The following is a 17691-nucleotide window of genomic DNA, read 5'->3' on the forward strand; positions in this document are numbered from 1 at the left end:
GGATGGATTTATCTTCATCACTAAGTGATGTATCAGTCGGTTGCGGGACATCGCGAGGAATCTCCATCCAGTAGAAAGGGAACAGAGCGGTCCCGTCCCGGCGGGTGAAAGCTTCAGGGTAGATCAGATGTACGAGTATGCGGAAGTACCTGCGCCCGGGTCCCTTCTTGATGTTGCTCTTGTAAGGGCAGAGGCGCTGTAGACCCGTACGAGATTTCAGAAAGACCCACCCAGGAGTTGGGGTCTTCAAGGATTTTGGCTCCATGCCGTAGAAATAGAAAAAATGGGAGGTTTTTGCTTCAAGACCGACGACATCGCAGAGAATCTCAAAGCACCGAATGAAGGCCCAAGCGTTCAAATAAAGTTGGCTTAGGGCTACATTGATGTCCCTCATAACCTGGCAGAGGAAAGATGAGAAGGGTAGTTTGATCCCCAGGTCGAGGAAGAGGTACTCGTAAACATAAAAGAAGTGGGATTGCTTCACGCCTTGTTCGATCATGCGGTGCTGCCAGAGACGGCGGATTTCCAAGCCTCGACCGGTGATGAGGACATCTTGGGGGTCTTCTCGTGGCAAAGCCCGCCAGCCTGGCGGGTTGTCTCGGCAATGGACTTGTTAGTAGACTGCTCAGAAGGTTGGCAGATGGCCTCCTGAGTGGGGTCTTGAGTTATGGACTGGGGTAAGGTGGCGAAGATTTGGTGCTAGAAGGCGTTCTTTTCATTTTCAATAAGAGGAAATCCCCCGGAGGGGGGAGGGTTAACCGGAGAAGGAGATACGGGAGCGGCGCTGCGGGATCGAGAGGAACCTTTGGTGCGGCGTTGGGGAGTCATTTTTTGCTAGGAGGAAGGATAAGGAAGGGAAAGGAAGAGGGTGCTAGTTTGTCAATTTCAACAGATTGTGGGAATTTCAGAAGTGGTGAATGAGTGAGGGAAGGAGATTTTAAAAGGTTGGATACGCAGTGGTTGGGAAATCGTGCCTCATCATGGCAAGGGTGGAATGATCACTCAAAGTAGTGAGGCGCGGATTTCGGGACACGAAAGCAGCGCATTAAATGAAAAGTTACAATGGTTGGAGCATATTGGTTTGAATTCAAATTGTCAGGCTTTACTATGATTCGAAGGGACGTTTCAAAGGCAGTTGTTGAGATTCCACGGATTTGCTAACCTTTGCACCACCTCGGGGCGCAACGCGTGGCGCAGGCTCGATACATGTCAAAAGTCATGATTCAAGGCACGTGCGTAACTATGGCAGGGCAAGCAGATCCAGCATCATCGCCACAAGCTTCCTTGTGGACTCAAGTCGCCGAGGGAGCGTGACGAGGCATTCGTAGATTTTTAAGCTTTAAATCACCAAGCCATGTTGGCAATTGTTCTTTGTTTTCAGACCTTATTTTTTAGCACTAGTTAGCTTCTTATGGCCATCGCCTTGTTTCTTTTTGTTTAAAGACACACTTAGCTCTCTTGCTTCGACCTCGGTGTCTTGTGGACTGGGCAAGACCCCAGGGTCCCTCGCCCAGGAGCGCTGGCCTAAGGCGAGGAGTTGACCAGGGACTTGGGCCGTCATCCCGGAGGCCCAACTGGCCCATTAGAATGATTTAGAGGCACTAAGCCCAACTCCCCCAACTATAAATAGGGGAGGGATACCAAATGTAAAGGACTCTTGGCTCATTTGAGAAATAACAAACTTGAAATTCAGTTACACTCTCTCTCAAAGTGGTTACTGTAAGATCAAGTTTTGATCTAGTAGTACAACTCTATGTTTTGATGATTACATGTTAACTATTATGTATGAACAATTATGGTACTCTAACGTTGTTTTCTGAGTGTTCTAATGATAGGCCATGACTCTGGTCTTATTTCACATAATTCAGAAGCACTTTGCTAAAAGAGTAACCTTTGCAACGCTTTAGCACGTACTATGTTCAATCTGAACAGTAGATCAAGCTTCAGAAGATCTGAAGATTATAAAGCTCTGATATGGATTCAGTTCACTAGAAGCTCTGAAGGATCAGATGCTCTGAAGTATCAGACACTCTGAAGGATTAGAAGCTCTGAAGGATCAGAAGCTCTGAAGGTCCAGAAGCTCTGAAGGTCCAGAAGCTGAGTAGTGAAGATTCTGAAGTCCAAGAATAAGCTGGCTCTGAAGACCAAGTACTTCTCCATTGAGTCCAGAAGCAGAATGTACGAAGGTCAGAGGATCCAAGCTTCCTTCTGACTCTGATCACCAAGCTTCACAAGTTCCAATATAAAGCATCACTCTGATCAGAAGTCAACAAGGATAAAGGTCATGTCACTATCCAAAGTACAAAAGCAATTGTACCATTCCTGACGACCTTACCTAACTGATTCAGCCACAGCAGAACCTGGAAAACCCAGATCTGCCCTCCAACGGTAGCATTCCATGAAAACTTTCAAACCTAATTCCTTGGAGTATATAAAGAGGCTGAAGATGAAAGATGTTGTTTTTAAGAAACTTTGTAGAAGCTCACATGAAAATCAAATATTCTCTCAAAGCATTCTTTCTTCACATTGTATTAATTGTGTTTACTATTAGCTTTCCAAGAAGCATTTCTTTGTAAACCCAAACCTTCAAATAAGTTGTTTGATTTTCCTTTAGGAGACCAAGGTTGGTCGGATCCTAGAGAAGACTAAGAGAGTGAATCTTAGTGATAGCTAAGTCAGTGTATTGTTAGTCACTTTGCAGGTAGCAAGTGCAGTTGTAACAAACTCTGATTAGTGGATTGTCTTCATTCTAAGAAGGAAGAAATCACCTTAACGGGTGGACTGGAATAGCTTGAGGGATTTATCAAGTGAACCAGGATAAAATCATTTGTGTGCTTTCCTTTAACTCTTATCTTAGCATTTTTATCTTTGGTGGTTGAACAGATTTATTTAAATCTCAAGTGGGTCGAGTTTTAGTTTTAAAACGCTATTCAAACCCCCCTTTCTATCGTTTTTCATACCTTCAGTTACACTCTCATTCTCTCTAGGAATCTCACATCACGTTCCTGACACCTTAGGTACTATACCTCATCTCAATGTTCATGATGGAACACACGTGGAGACCACACAGTCAATCCACAAAACTCCCTCACGTGCAAGTCACTGTTTGTCTCTAACGACACCATCGTTCTCGTGGTCCATAGCCTATACCCTAGCACTATAACCATATCATTCACTAATTGCAAGCGAAGTTCGCATCTCTAGGTATAGCTACTAATATCATAACCTAGAGGTAAATTAATAAGTCATCATGCATAGCATAATCAACAAGAGGGTTAGGGTTTTGTGCCATTCCTCACAAAAGCAGAAAATTATCAAGCAAACTCTCATCATGTAAACAGAGTCATACGCCTAACCCTAGAGAGCATTAGGGTTCGGCCAAAACATCATCAATTCATTAAGTAATCATGGCAACATGCTTCTTCACACATCAAGTACAAAATTCAGCAACTACCATCAACACATATATCCATAGACAAGAAGATTTAACACGCCTGACCCTAAGCAAAATAGGGTTCAACCATGCCATAAATAGAGTATCAAAAACTTGTTATCATGCTTCATCATACTTCTCATACAAAATCCAACAAGCTTTAAATCATGTTCATCATCATCTATACACTCAAAACGCATGGTAAAGACTATCAACATAGATCCAAGAATAATCATCAAGTTTGGCACGATTTCGCCTAAACAATTTCATAGATCATGAAATCAACCCTTTAGAGAAAGCAAAAACAGAAACTTTGGTCCTAAAACATGTTCAAGAAAAGCTCCACTCATCACACAAAGGTTTTACATGTTAAAGAGACAACAAATCATTAATCAGACAAGGTTTTGCACACATAGAGCAAGATTCATGTAGCACATAGCCTAGCCTCTACCCAAGACCGGAAAAGCCCCCACCTTTGTCTAGAGATTAAAGAAGAAAGATGAATGGTTGAAGAAGACGATCACGGTCTCCTCTCCTTGCTCTTCTCACGAATCTCCTTCTTCTCCCTTGCTTCTCTCTCTCTCGCGCGCGCCTCCCTCTATTTCTCTCTCAAGAAAACCTTTTTTCTTTTCTCTGATGAAAACTTATGTGAATGAGGATGTGTTTTCGCCTTCTATTTTAGTTCTAAATACTTGAGGAAGAAAAGAAAATATCCCCCTTATACTCCTAATGAAGCCGACAGCCACTCACAACCCACGCTAGGGTTTTGTAAAAATTCTATCACTAATGTTTGAAATAAAAATAAATGCTTCATCTTTAAAAAAAAAAAAACTGAATATATATCATAAATATCAAAATGTAACTCCCTTTTTATCATTAAAAATCAATCCTCACATTTAAACCTAGATGTTGGGCGAATTTTTGGTGCCAAGGTAGAGTGGTGGCCGAAAATTCAATGAAAGAGATATGGTGGAGATTTTCACAAAATAAATTATTTTAATCCACCCAAATATTATTATTTTCAAAAATAATAATATTTTCACACATTTCATGCAATTTCCACACGCATATCACTCAAGAAATTAATTAATCACTAAGAATTCACACTTATTATTTATTTAAAATAAATAATAATATCATAAAAATATGGTCTTACATTCAACATAATCATTATCTGAAAAACAAATTAGATTTGATTTTACATCTGTTTTACACAAGACACCAAAATCTCTCGTGCAACAAAAGAATCTCTTTGCTACTAGAGATGAACTTCAGTTGGATTCTCCATGTTTCTGCTAATTAAGCAAACATAATACATGATTTCTGGTCTTGTAGATTTAAATACATAAGTCTCCTAACTATTTTTTTTATTTATAAAAAGTAGAATTCACCTTTTATTCCTCCTTAACTCTTTAAGGGTTCCACACAAAGTTTTGTTGGGGTCGAAATTTAATTTAAATATACATGGAGTGTTGGAAGTCAAATATATCTTAAAATATTTTTTTACCACACCATACTCACAATAAGCTCAATATGCGATTATTGAGATTTTGTTCGAGTATAAGCTCGGGTCAAGCAAGTTTAACTTGACTAGTGTAACTAGGACTAGAAAGTTCAACATTAGTGAGATGAAAGACAAAATCTATAGAACTTATTATTTTTGGCAAAAAAATGTATATTTTGGGATTATGGGAATCATATATGTTGAGTATTGGAAGTTATTTTTGGACCAAAACAAACTCATAATCAATCATAATATACTCATCCCAACCTAAAAGTAAATTTTTTTTTATGCAATTGCAAATTCATTAAACTTCGTCTATGCGGATGCAGAGCCTGTCCTAAGCCCGAATAAATGAGGAATGTTATGTTAGGTTTATGAAAACCAACGTAAAACATGTTATTTTCTATTAAAAATTTACCCTTCTGCAAATCAGGTAAATACATAAGTCCAAGCATGCATTGGAAATTTGAATTAATTAAGTTAATGAAGTGTCCTTTCAACCAATTTAATTTATAAAAAATCAATGCAAGAGAAATGTTGACTTTTTTATCCACTCATAAATGTACAAGATCAATGGAGCATCAGGTGAGTAACTTCTAGTTCTAACACAAGCTTCACAAACTTATAACTAACACTATGAAAAACTAACGAATCAAATAATAGCTAAACAATAAACTTAACTAAACACAAAGAACTTAGATGATAGAATCATAACAATACACAATGCTCAAGATCAATACTAGAACACCTGTTGAGTATATTCAAATTAACAAAAGCTAATGAAAACATAAATAACATGGTGGAGCTTTGGCCCCCTTTATTATAAAACAAAACACATAACTAACACCATAACATAAACTAGAAGCTGTTGAAGATCCTGGATAAAGCTATCAATATAGCCATTCATCAGTGCTGGATTCCCCAACAATTCCTTAAATTTGGCATGGTTGTTCTTCAGCCTAGCAGCTAAGTCGCTTTCTTCATCCATCACAGACTTGATAGCTTTACAAAAGCTTTCTTTTGTGATTAAATCCCTCCAATGTTTTCCTCTTTCCACAGAAACTGCTACTTCCAACTCCTCAACAAGTAGCTTGGCATTCAATGCTTGGTCCGCAAGGAAAGGAACTAGCACTATTTTTTTATCACTCATCAAAGACTCCCACATAGAACCAAATCCGCAGTGACTCACAAAGCACCCGACTGACGGGTGCTTCAAAATCAATGGTTGTTGAACCCAATCCCTAGCAACAACTCCTCTTCCCTTCACCCTCTCTTCAAAACCCTCCGGTAATGCCTCATCCACAGATGCACAACCTAATGGGGTCTTCAAGGCGATGAAAAAAGGAAATCCTGAAAGCTCAAATCCTAGTAATAACTCTTGGAATTGTTCTTTTTTCAAGTTTACTTGGGACCCAAATGCACAGAACACGACAGACGCAGGCTCAAACCCATCAAGCCACTTAGCCCAATGTGCTTCTAACTCTCCCTTATAAGCCTCCTCAGGCAACACAGGCCCAGTCAAAAGCACCGGCTTTTGATACTGTGCAGCAATGTAGTCACAGAAGCTGCCTTCTTTGATCTCCCTAGTCGTTCTGATGGCTATGACATCACTTTGTTTCAAGGCCATTGTGAGGCGGTCATGAAAGGTCATGTTACCTGTAATAAAACATAAGCTTTTGAGATAACTAGTTCATAATCTGGTATTAAAGCTCTATTACCAAATGATCAAGCACATGGAAGGAAGATGCCTATCTAAAAAATTATGGAAACGCTCGAGATGGTGAGTGGGCATGTGAATTTTTCACGCTTTAATTCCAAGTGGGATCTTGAGTAATAACTGTGTTAGAAATATAACTATTCATGTACTAAACCCAACAATGTTCGGAATAATTAGTTACCTTCTCCGAATGATATTTGTATGTAATCCATAGGTATGGCTTCAGGGCCAAGAAGCACAACTTTTGAAGAAGGGTACCCATCCGGTAGTTGGCCTAACTCCTCCAATGTCATGAGCCTGTCCCTGGGAACGTTCTTAGCAGGCACGAACTTTATAGCAATGCTGGCTGCACACATTACATGGTAGAAAATGGTTTTGATGCCATACTTGTTTGCTATTTCAGGTATCCAGTGTGCATGATCAAAGAACAAAAAATCAGGTTTGATTTTGCTCAGTGCAAGCTCCACTTGGTCAGAGGTCTTGTCCATTGCTATTTGAAGCAGATTGTTGATACCAATGGGAATCTCTGAGGCAGTCTCAGTGCCAAGAGGAAGACCATCAATGTGTGGAACAGTGAGGGTGTGGAAGGTGATAATTTTTGGGTAATAATTCATGTGTTGTAGTTCAAGTTGTGCTTTTGGGGATAGGAAAAAAGAGACTTTGTGACCTCGTTTGGCTAACTCGTTTGAGAGCTGGAGGAATGGGGTCATGTGACCGGTCGCAAACCATGGAAGCATGGCTATGTGAAGCTTTGAGGTGTTTGATGTAGCCATTGTGTTTGGTATCAATGCTTTTTTCTGAATACAAAATCCCAATGTTGTTTTTATAGAAAACAAAAAGTTATTTACCATTGATGTAATTTCCATCTTAACCCTAGAGAGATTAAGCAATAAGTAAGAGAAAAAGTTAGAAATATAATATAATATAATATAATATAATATAATATAATATAATATAATATAATATAATATAATATAATATAATATAATATAATATAATATAATATAATATAATATAAAATATAATATAATATAATATAATGTGATATAGTATAATATAATATAAAATATAATATAATGAATATAGTAATATAATATTTCCTTCGTTCCTTATTAACTGTTCACTTTGAAGAAAAAAATTTGTTCCTATATATTTGTCCCCATACAGTTTCAAGAGAGCATTAATTGATGTTTTTCCAAGAAATACCCTTATAGAAACAATAAATGAAGAAAGATAAAATACATTTTAAAGGGTGATATAGGAAAACAAATAATACTTTTATGAAAATCAACATAATTAATTTATTTCTTTAATTTGCGTGATCCTTTTTTTCCTGGACAGATAAATAAGAACGAAGGAAGTATAACATAATGTAATATAATACAATATAACATGGCATAATATAATATAAATAATATAATATAATATATTAAAAAACATAAGTAATAATAGAAAAAATTGAACCAACTTTTGACTATTCACAACTTTCAATCATATTTAATTCTATGTTAAAGGTTTTCTCACCATTGATCTTGTATTTCATCCAAGGGTTCATATTTTTTGTGTTGTATATTAAAAATGTTACCTACTTTTCACTCTGTCGCAACCAGCGCCACGATTGGACGACGAAAACAACTCAATGAAAAAGTAAGGCTTAAATATGATTTAGATCCTTGAAATTGTAAAGGGAATCAAATTGGGTTCCTAGAAAAAATTTCTTTGAAATGTCATCCCTAGAAATTTTTTTTAATCAAATTCGATCCAAAGTATGTTTCAATCTTATGTGGCCCAGTTTTTTCGTTGTCATTATTTCCACGTGGTTTATATTCCATGTCAGATAATGTTTAAATAATTTTTTAATTCTAACTTTGATTAAATCTAACCCTAAGTTTAATGTAAGATTTCCCAACCCTAGAGGAAGAAGAAGAAATTCGAAGAAGGAGAAGAGGTGAGGAGAAGGAAGAAGAAGAATGATGACCCTAGTTTAGTAGTGTTTTTAGGGTCATTTCTTAGTTTGTTTTGAGTCTTTTTGTTAAGTTTCATGTAGTGTTTCATGCATTCTCATGCATTTTTATCTTTCTTTGAGTCTTTACTTCGTTTTGGTAATTTTTTGGTTTTATAGGGAGTTTTCTTGCATTTTAAGTAAGTTTAGGACTTGCATGGTTTTATTGTGTTAATTGAAGGATCTCTTGTGCTAATAAGCTCTTTGAGCTTCTGGAATTTTCCTTGGCTTGTTGGTTAAGTTTGCAGATCAGGAACTGAAGGTGAAAGAAGGCCAAGAAGCTTGGAATTGAAGGAGGACTTAAAGAGGCTTGGAAGAGGAGTTACAAGAAGCTAAAAAGTCTTTTCCAGCGAGCTTAAGCGCCTAGGCGCTGTGAATTGGCGCTAGTTTTGTTTTGTCAGGCTGCTGGAATTGGCGCCTAGGCGCCAATTACCTTCCAGAGAGCATGTTTTTAGCTGGAATTGGCGCTCAGGCGCTCTGAATTGGCGCCTGAGCGCCCAGACTCGACTGTTTTGCCTATAAATTGGTTTTTAAACATTTCTCTTGGACCTTTTGTCATTTTTTCATTTTTTCATAAGTTAGAAGAGAGAGCTTGAGTTCTGGAGCTTTGGGATCTTTCCCTAGGCCTTATGTTCCAGGTTTTATCTTTATTTTCTAGCATGGATTTCATAGCCATGTTTGGCTAAAAACCCTTTTTGCTTTGGGTTCTTTGTAAGACTTTGAATGTTTTAGCTTTTCACCATTTTCTATTCATGATGTTCTGAGTAAACCCTTGAATCTCACTCCTATGCTTTATCTTTCAAGCTTGTATGCATGCTAGCTTTCTACTTTTCTGTAATCATAACGATAGTTTGTTATAGAATTGGGACTTGTTGTGAGATTACCTCTTCTATATTTGCTGCTAGGAATAGAGGAAGGGTTGGGGTTTGTTGGCCTGAATTGCATGCTTAGTGCTTCTAACAAATGTTTAGGTTATCAAGGAATTGAATCTATCTTTTGATTAGAAAGGGTTTTCTTTACGAGGCATCGATAGATGACTATCTAGGCTAGAACATCAAGGAGAGACTCAGGATTAATTGAATAGGAAGGTTTGCTAAAACTGAATTTGTTGAGCAAGAACCCAAGGCAATTTCATCTCTGTTTTTTCAATCGCTTTATTACTTGAGCACTTGTCTTTTTACAAACTTAAGAAACAAACAACCTTTAAAACTGAATTTTACTTGCTTTTCAACCTTGAACTTGACTCTTAAACTGGATTTGCAATCTAATTCCCTAAGGTTCGATAATTTAAAACCGGGTAGATTTTGTGCACTTGCAGAAGAACCAACAAAGAACGCTGACGAAGAAGAGGTGATGGGAAGGTAGAAGAAACCTCAACGGCAAAAAAGACGGGACGGTGGTCATAGGTGACGGAGGTGCAGAAGAACACCTGGAATCACGATTCGTCCATGAAGTCTAGATTCAGTGCTCGTTCATCCACCTCCTGCACTCCATTTGCATTGAAAACTTGTGGATGTGGGAAATAAGTTGTTCTATACAAATCCAATTCCAAGAAAAACCCACGAAAGCTTTTTTGGAGATGCCCAAATTGTAATTTGGAGCAAATACAATAATTTCATTTTCTAATTTCGCTTGTAATGTTTGATTTCCGTTTGTTTTAGGGAAATGGGACTTTTGGTTTCTTCACGTGGGATAAAGGGCAAGTTAAAGATGATATGGAGGGATCTTCTTAACTGAATGAAGGACTGAAGTTGAGGGAAGACATGAATGACATGATGGACAATAATATTACTAAGTTGAGAGAAGACATGGATGAAAGGGCGCAGAAAGTGATTTTTAAGTTGAGGGAAAACATGGATGAGATGAAGGATAAGAAGATTTCCCAGTTAAAGATGAAAAATGAAGGATTGAAGATCAATGTAATGTGGTTCTTTTTTGGGTTAAGTTGAGTTTTAGCTTTGAAAAGGCTTAATTCCACTTTGGGCCCCTGATCTTTCAAAATTGAGCGATCGGGGCCCCCCGTGTTTAAATGTAGCGGTCAGGCACCCCAACATTTCAAAAACGTGCGTTTCAAACCCTTCTGTTAAGTGTCGTTAGTTTGACTAACGGAACTAGTGACGTGGATTTTCTTTTTCATTTTAATATTATTTTTTTACCCAAAAATCCCCCCCCCTCCAAATTCTCTCTCAATCTCGACATCTCTCCCTTTCTCACTTTCTTTTCCATTTTTCTCTGAAAACCCTAAAACCACACAACATCATCTTCTTCTTCATGGTCGCCGCCACTGCTCTTCGGCCAAGCCACCACCACCGCGAGCTTCCTCACGCGAGCTCGCCGCTGGCCACACCACCATCATTGCGCCTCCTTCTTCTTCTTCTTCTTCTTCTTCTTCCATGAGAGCCACCGCCGCTGGCCACACCATCATCACTGCGCTTTTTCTTCTTCTTCTTCTTCTTCCATGAGAGCCACCGCCGGTCACACCATCACCTCCTCATCATCCTCGCGCGAACCTAAAGGGCAGCCACCATGGCCACCACGTGGAAGCCTTTACCACCATGAAAACCTAGGACCGCCGCCTTCAAAGTCCGATCTACGGCGAACTGCTCACGATCTCGACAAACCAACACCACCGTTGTGCTCCTCTCCTCGTCCGCAACAAAACCCACAAAGAAATTTCCGATTCCGATGACCTCCGCCGTGCGCCGCCGCCGAAGGCGATTTCCGGCGACTCGCCCTCTTCTCCTCTTCTCTTTCTCTTGCTAAATTAGGGTGAAATTAGGGTAAAACATTGGTGGGAAGCGTGTATGAGGCTGAGGTGAATGCAATCTTACTGGCGTTACAGTTTTGCAGGGAGTTCAATTTCAGTCAAATCATGGTGGAGAGCGATAGTACAGTGGTGGTGCGTTTGGTTTGATTTTGGTATGTTTGGTTGTAGGAGGGCTTTGGGTCGTGAGCATGACAGGTTGGGAGGATGGCTTATTTTTACTGATATGGTTTTTCCAAGTTGCTGGGGACATATTGTTTGTTGCTTTGAAGAGGTCGATGTTGATAATTGGGTGGGCATGTTGTATTGGTTCTGGTCATGGGATGGTGTAGTCTCTTGTACTTGTTTGCAATGAGAAATTTTATCTCATGCTTAGTTTTTTATTAATAATAATTTTTCTTTTCCAAAAAAATAAAATGAAAAAGAAAATCCACATCACTGCTCTGTTTGGTCAAACTAACGGAACTTAGCAGAAGGGCACCAATCGCACTTTTTTGAAACGTTTGGGTGCCTGACCGCTACGTTTAAACACGGGGGGCCCCGATCTCTCATTTTTAAAAGATCAGGGGCCCAAAGTGGAATTAAGCCCATTGAAAAATTACTTCTAGAAATAGTGCCTAAGAAATGCAATTTTTCTTGATCTGTTTGGGTTAGTGATAGAGTGTAATGATCTTTCGTATGTTATGAATGTAATGCAAATGTTGTTGAATTCATACCTATGTAATGAATGCAATGTTCAATTATGAAGTAATTGCATCAGATTTGGTTGTTGTGGACATCAATTAGGAAAGATTTTTTGGAGATACCCTGATTTTAATTTGGAGCTAATACAGTAATTTCATTCTCTAATTTCCCCTATAATGTTTGATTTCCATGTGTTTTAGGGAAATGGGACTTGTGGTTTCTTCAAGTGGGATAAAGGGCAAGTTAAAGATGATATGGAGGGATCTTCTTAACTGAATGAAGGATTGAAGATGAGGGAAGACATGAGTGACATGACGGACAAGAAGATTACTAGGTTGAGGGAAGACATGGATGCAATGGTGCTGAAGGAGATTGCCAAGTTGAGGGAAGACATGGATGAATGTATGAAAAACGATAGAAAGGGGGGTTTGAATAGCGTTTTCAATCTAAAACCTTTCTTACTTGAGATTATAGCAAATCTCTTCAAACACCAAAGATAAAAGTGCTAAGATAAGAGTTGAAGAAAGCACACAATGATTTTATCCTGGTTTACTTGATAAATCCCTCAAGCTAATCCAGTCCACCCGTTAAGGTGATTTCTCCCTTCTTAGAATGAAGGCAATCCACTACTCAGAGTTTGTTACAACTGCACTTGCTACCTGCAAAGTGACTAACAATACACTGACTTAGCTACCACTAAGATTCACTCTTAGTCTTCTCAAGAATCCGACCAACCTTGGTCTCCTTAACGAAAATCAAACAACTGTTTGAAAGTTTGGGTTTACAAAGAAATGCTTCTTAGAAAGCTAATAGTAAACACAATTAGTACAATGTGAAGAAAGATTGCTTGAGAGAATATTTGAATTTCGCGTGAGCTTTTACAAAGTATTTTCAGGCGACATCTTTCATCTTCAGCCTCTTTATATACTCCAAGAAATTAGGTTTGGAAGTTTGCATGGAATGCTACCGTTGGAGGGCAGATCTGGGTTTTCCAGGTTCTGTTGTGGCTGAATAAGTTAGGTAAGATCGTCAGGAATGGTACAATTGTTTTTGTACTTTGGATAGTGACATGACCTTTATCCTAGCTGACTTCTGATCAGAGTGATGCTTCTTATTGGAACTTGTGAAGCTTGGTGATCAGAGTCAGAAGGAACCTTGAATCATCTGACCTTTGTACCTTCTGCTTCTGGACTCAGAGAAGAAGTACTTGGTCTTCAGAGCCAGCTTACTCTTGGACTTCAGAATCTTCACTACTCAGCTTCTGGACCTTCAAAGCTTCTAGACCTTCAAAGCTTTTGGACCTTCAGAGCTTCTGATCCTTCAGAGCTTCTAGTGAGCTGAATCCATATCAGAGCTTTATAATCTTCAGATCTCCTGAAGCTTAATCTACTGTTCAGATTGAACATAGTAAGTGCGAAAGCGTTGCAGAGGTTACTCTTTTAGCAAAGTGCTTCTGAATTATGTGAAATAAGACCAGAGTCATAGCCTGTCATTAGAACACTCAGAAAACAACGTTAGAGTACCATAATTGTTCATACATAATAGTTAACATGTAATCATCAAAACATAGAGTTGTACTACTAGATCAAAACTTGATCTTACAATCTCCCCCTTTTTGATGATGACAAAACCAAGTATTTTGATGAACAATTCTTAAACAATAAACTGAATTCACTCAGAGTTTAGAGAATAGAAGTAAACTTATCCTGAGGTGAATGGTTTATGTTGCTCATTCTGAATCCAAGTCACAGCTTGATTCTGAGCTTAGCTCCCCCTGAATCTATGACTTAATGAAAACATTAGTAATATCTAGATTCTGAGCTAAATAATAAAAGAGTTCAGAGTGAGAATTTATGACATAGATAATATGTGAATATCAGAGCGCATAAATACTCAGAGTCAAGAGCAAGGTAAAAGTATCAGAGTCAACTAATTTAGCATATGATCACTTCAGAAGAAGTGAAAATGTATTCCTTGCAAATGCCCACGGACAGATCTATGGTCATAAAGAGTGGAACTCTTAAATTCTCCAAAAGAAATCACACTAACACAATACACATCAAAAACTGGTTGTATACTCCCCCTTTTTGTCATAAGCAAAAAGCATGGGGTGTGAAAAACTGAGCTTAAAGTACAAGGTACTCCCCCTTAGAAAAGGTCTAAGTTTAAAAAGATGGAGAAAAGAATAAAAAATTAAAGAAAACGTTTTTAATCAATGCATATGAAGAAGATTAGATGAGAGAGTGGAACGTTTACCACCGGCCAAGGAGTTAAAGGTAAGTGTCTCTTACCAATTAACAATCCTCGTGAAACTGCTTCAGCATTAACTTTTGGAGACTGAACTGAGCTTATAAATAGCGGTTAAAGAATAACAGTCTTCACATCTCGTTTTCACTTGAAATCAATATTGCAATGCCATCCTTCATAGCATGCATCGAGCAATTGAGGAAGAAGGCCTTTGATGAAGATCTCTTCATCAATGTGCGCCATCCAGAGGAGCCGAGTGTATATAGTCTGACAAACCAGCTACTAGGCATGAGCCTAAGTCCAGAAATTGACAATATCCTCAGAGGCTTCCTCAGATTCGTGGAGGAAATGCAAGAATTCTTCCAGAAGACCTTTATGAAGTTATCAGAGTAGCAAAGGCGGCTCTGGAGACTATGGCGGAGGGTCCTGAGAGGTAGGAGCTGCGCCGGAGCTTGGTCCACTTAGAGCATAGGCAGCATCGTCTAGAGCTTGAGAAAGCAGCGATGCGTAGGCAATGTAGCGCATTGAGGAAAAATCCTCCGTTTTAAATATATTAATGCAATGTATGAATTATGTTATTAATAAAAAACTTGTTTGTTGATTAATGCGTATATATGAAAACTAAGTAATGATGAACAGGAAATTATGCAAGCATATAGGAAAGAAAAACGATAATTTAATAGAAGGACCAGAGTTAAACACGCAAACGTAGTAACATTGTAGAAAAACAGAATAAAAGAGAGTTCCTAAAGACTAAGGCTTGGGTGTCCTCTTCAGAAGTTCTGTGCACATCTTTTTAAGACTCTGAAGAAGAGCTTCATGAGAATCAAGTCTTTGTTCAATGAGATCAAGTCTTGAGTCTGACTGAGCTTGAGCAGACGGAACATCTTGATCAGAGTGAGGAACTTGAGCAGATGTGGAGGCAACATCAGTAAATGGAAAAATTCCAGGTGCCTGATTTCTAAGAGCCTCAGCTTCAGCTTGTAGTCAAGCTGCTTGTTCCAGAGCTTGCAACCTTACAACTTCACACTGTTCTGCTTCAAACCTTGCAGCTTCTTCTTCTTGTTCTTTCTTCTTTCTAGCTTCTTCAATAGCAGCATGAAGTTAATTTCTCAACTTTTGTTCATTCAGTGCTTCTCTTCTTCTGAAACGCTAACTAGCAGCTTCAACTCTTTGATCTCTTTCAGTAGTAAGGAAACCCAGCATCACTGCCTCTTGGTCAAGCATCCAAGTGCAAAGACGATCCTAGTCTTCAGCAACCAAGTCTGGTTTCTCACTGAGGTCAGTGCGACCATGCACATTGCGAACTCTTAAAAATGCTTCATGATTAAATAAGTTGATGCAATCAAGCAGGGTGTTTGGTCTGAGTTGGGTATAGGGAACAATGGAGAGATAGGTTTCAGGTGAAGAAGGATGATTGCTACTTGTAGCTTCAGAGATACCATGAGGAGAACCAATTTGCACAGTTTGGGTTTCAGAGGTATTGGTCTCAGGGTTTGGATGAGAAACTTCAGTCTCAGAATTTAGAGATTGGTCAGAGACAGAGTTTTCATTTTGAGGTGGAGGAGAAAGAGGACGAGGCGGTGGTACTGAAGACATAGAGACTGCATGGATTGGAAAATCAGGAGCATCTATAGGTTCTGGCCTTGGTCCAGAGTAGCGGTTTGGACTTGGAACATTTAAGAAATGTCCAGGAAGTTCTAAAATCTTTCTCTGGCAATTTGAAAGAATTGGCGAGAGGCTTCAGATTTATTTGAAGGAGAGGAAAATGGAAAATTTGTTGGAAAAGAATCAGAGGGAGTAGGAGAGAGAATTTCTCTATCAGAGGGTTCATGATGTGAGTGATCAAAGGGTTGAGGCTCAGAGTTAGATTTTTCAGTGGTTGGAATCTCTAGAGCCCAGAAGCCTGTGGTTCCGAGGTTTGTGGAGTGTATGGAAGGATAATGGGTGAGGTTGGTGTAGTGGACTTAGGGGTTTGAAGCATTTTCTAGAGGGGTTCTTCCTCAATGGAGGGTTGAAAGAATGAAGCCCTAGGTGGGGAATTGTGTGAAGTGGGTTGATCAATTTGTGTGGGTTCAGGGTTGGAAGCAACAGGAATTGCATCAAGCAGATTTAAATCATCATCATCAGAAAGAGCAATAAACTTACTTGAAGCTCTGACTGCAGATCTGGTAACTCTGGTAGAGATTGCAGGTTCCAGATGAATGACTTGCGTTGCAATTTTGACCTTCTTCGCCTTCTTCTGAGGTGGTGGTTCATCATCATCATTATCATCACCATCAGAGGGATCCTGTGTCTCAGAGGGTTCCACTTGCTTTCTCTTGGTCTTCTTCTTCCTGGGAGACTCAAAGTCCGGAGGTTCTGGAAGATTTCCGAAGAACTCGTCCACATTAATCACAAAGCCTTGCTGCTTCAGATCATAAAGATAGAACCTGATAGGCTCTAGATCATCAACCTTTGACCAGAGAGGGTAGTCCTTCAGAGGGATTCATTCTTTTGTCTTTGCAGTAGCAAGGTTAACCTCCACTTTTATTTCTACCAATCCCATTCTCTTCAAAGATGTAGGAGTGAAGACATCACCAACAATTGTTGTTAGGTCTTCTGTGCATCCAGCTTTGGTCAAAGCAGATATCAGTTTGCTCTCAATGAAGAAGTCAGATAGTAATCTGCCAAAAGGTATGTACTTGATGGCAGACTTTGGTGAAGCAGTGGTCCTTGACTTTGTGATGCACTCCTTCAGATAGGAGAATCGAAAGTAAGGCAGACAAACTTTGGTGTGCTCCTTGATGAAGAAAAACATCACCTTCTGAGTGAAATTGATGTAATTAGGAGAGCTTCCCTTTGGTCTTTGATTTATGCAGTTCAGGAGGATCTTGTGCCAGATTCTTAGGTCAGGATGAAGGTCATTTGTCTTGCAATCAGTTTTGCCCGGTCTCCATGTAGAGTATAAGGCCTTGTTGAGCTTCTCCTTGGTACATGTCTTGACTTTTGACTCTTGCATCTGAAATCTGTAGCCACGACTTGTATCTGCACCCAGAAGTCTTGCAAAAGACTTCTCTAAGATGATGATCCTTTTTCCCAGAACAAAGGACACAACCTGATACTCGTTGCAATCAGCATGCTTCCAGATTTCCTTCACCAGTTTATCATAGACTGGACCATGTAATCTATTGAAATATCCTTCCCAGCCTTGAGCCTGTACTTCAGGACGAAGATCGACCCCATTAGAAGCAATGTTGTCTAGGTTGAAACGCCATTCAACAAGAACTTGAAGTTCTTTTGGAGGGAAGACGCATGTAACTGCACAACTCCTTTGGGACAAAGGAACAACATCCTCAGC

The 17691-nt window shown here is 39.1% G+C and overlaps 1 protein-coding gene across 1 annotated transcript; it reads right to left on the reverse strand.

Annotated features, from left to right (window-relative positions):
• Positions 1-5645: 5645 nt before the first annotated feature.
• Positions 5646-7427, reverse strand: LOC130734268 (UDP-glycosyltransferase 79B3-like). Its single transcript, XM_057586620.1, has 3 exons — positions 6836-7427; positions 5783-6593; positions 5646-5685 (listed from the first exon to the last, which is right to left on the reverse strand). Exons 1-3 carry the CDS (start codon positions 7425-7427, stop codon positions 5646-5648), a joined length of 1443 nt encoding a protein of 480 aa, XP_057442603.1.
• Between the last annotated feature and the right edge of the window lie 10264 nt (positions 7428-17691).

This window comes from Lotus japonicus, chromosome 1 (assembly GCF_012489685.1).
Source record: "Lotus japonicus ecotype B-129 chromosome 1, LjGifu_v1.2".
In the NCBI taxonomy this organism is placed as follows: domain Eukaryota; kingdom Viridiplantae; phylum Streptophyta; class Magnoliopsida; order Fabales; family Fabaceae; genus Lotus; species Lotus japonicus.

Bases quoted from the DNA above. Each gene is read 5' to 3' on its own strand.
- LOC130734268 (XM_057586620.1), bottom strand. From the start codon at position 7,427: ATGGCTACATCAAACACCTCAAAGCTTCACATAGCCATGCTTCCATGG. The intron at 6,594-6,835 runs GTAACTAATTAT...GTTTTATTACAG, and splicing joins ACAAATATCATTCGGAGAAG to GTAACATGACCTTTCATGAC. The intron at 5,686-5,782 runs GTTAGTTATGTG...TATACTCAACAG, and splicing joins CTTCTAGTTTATGTTATGGT to GTGTTCTAGTATTGATCTTG.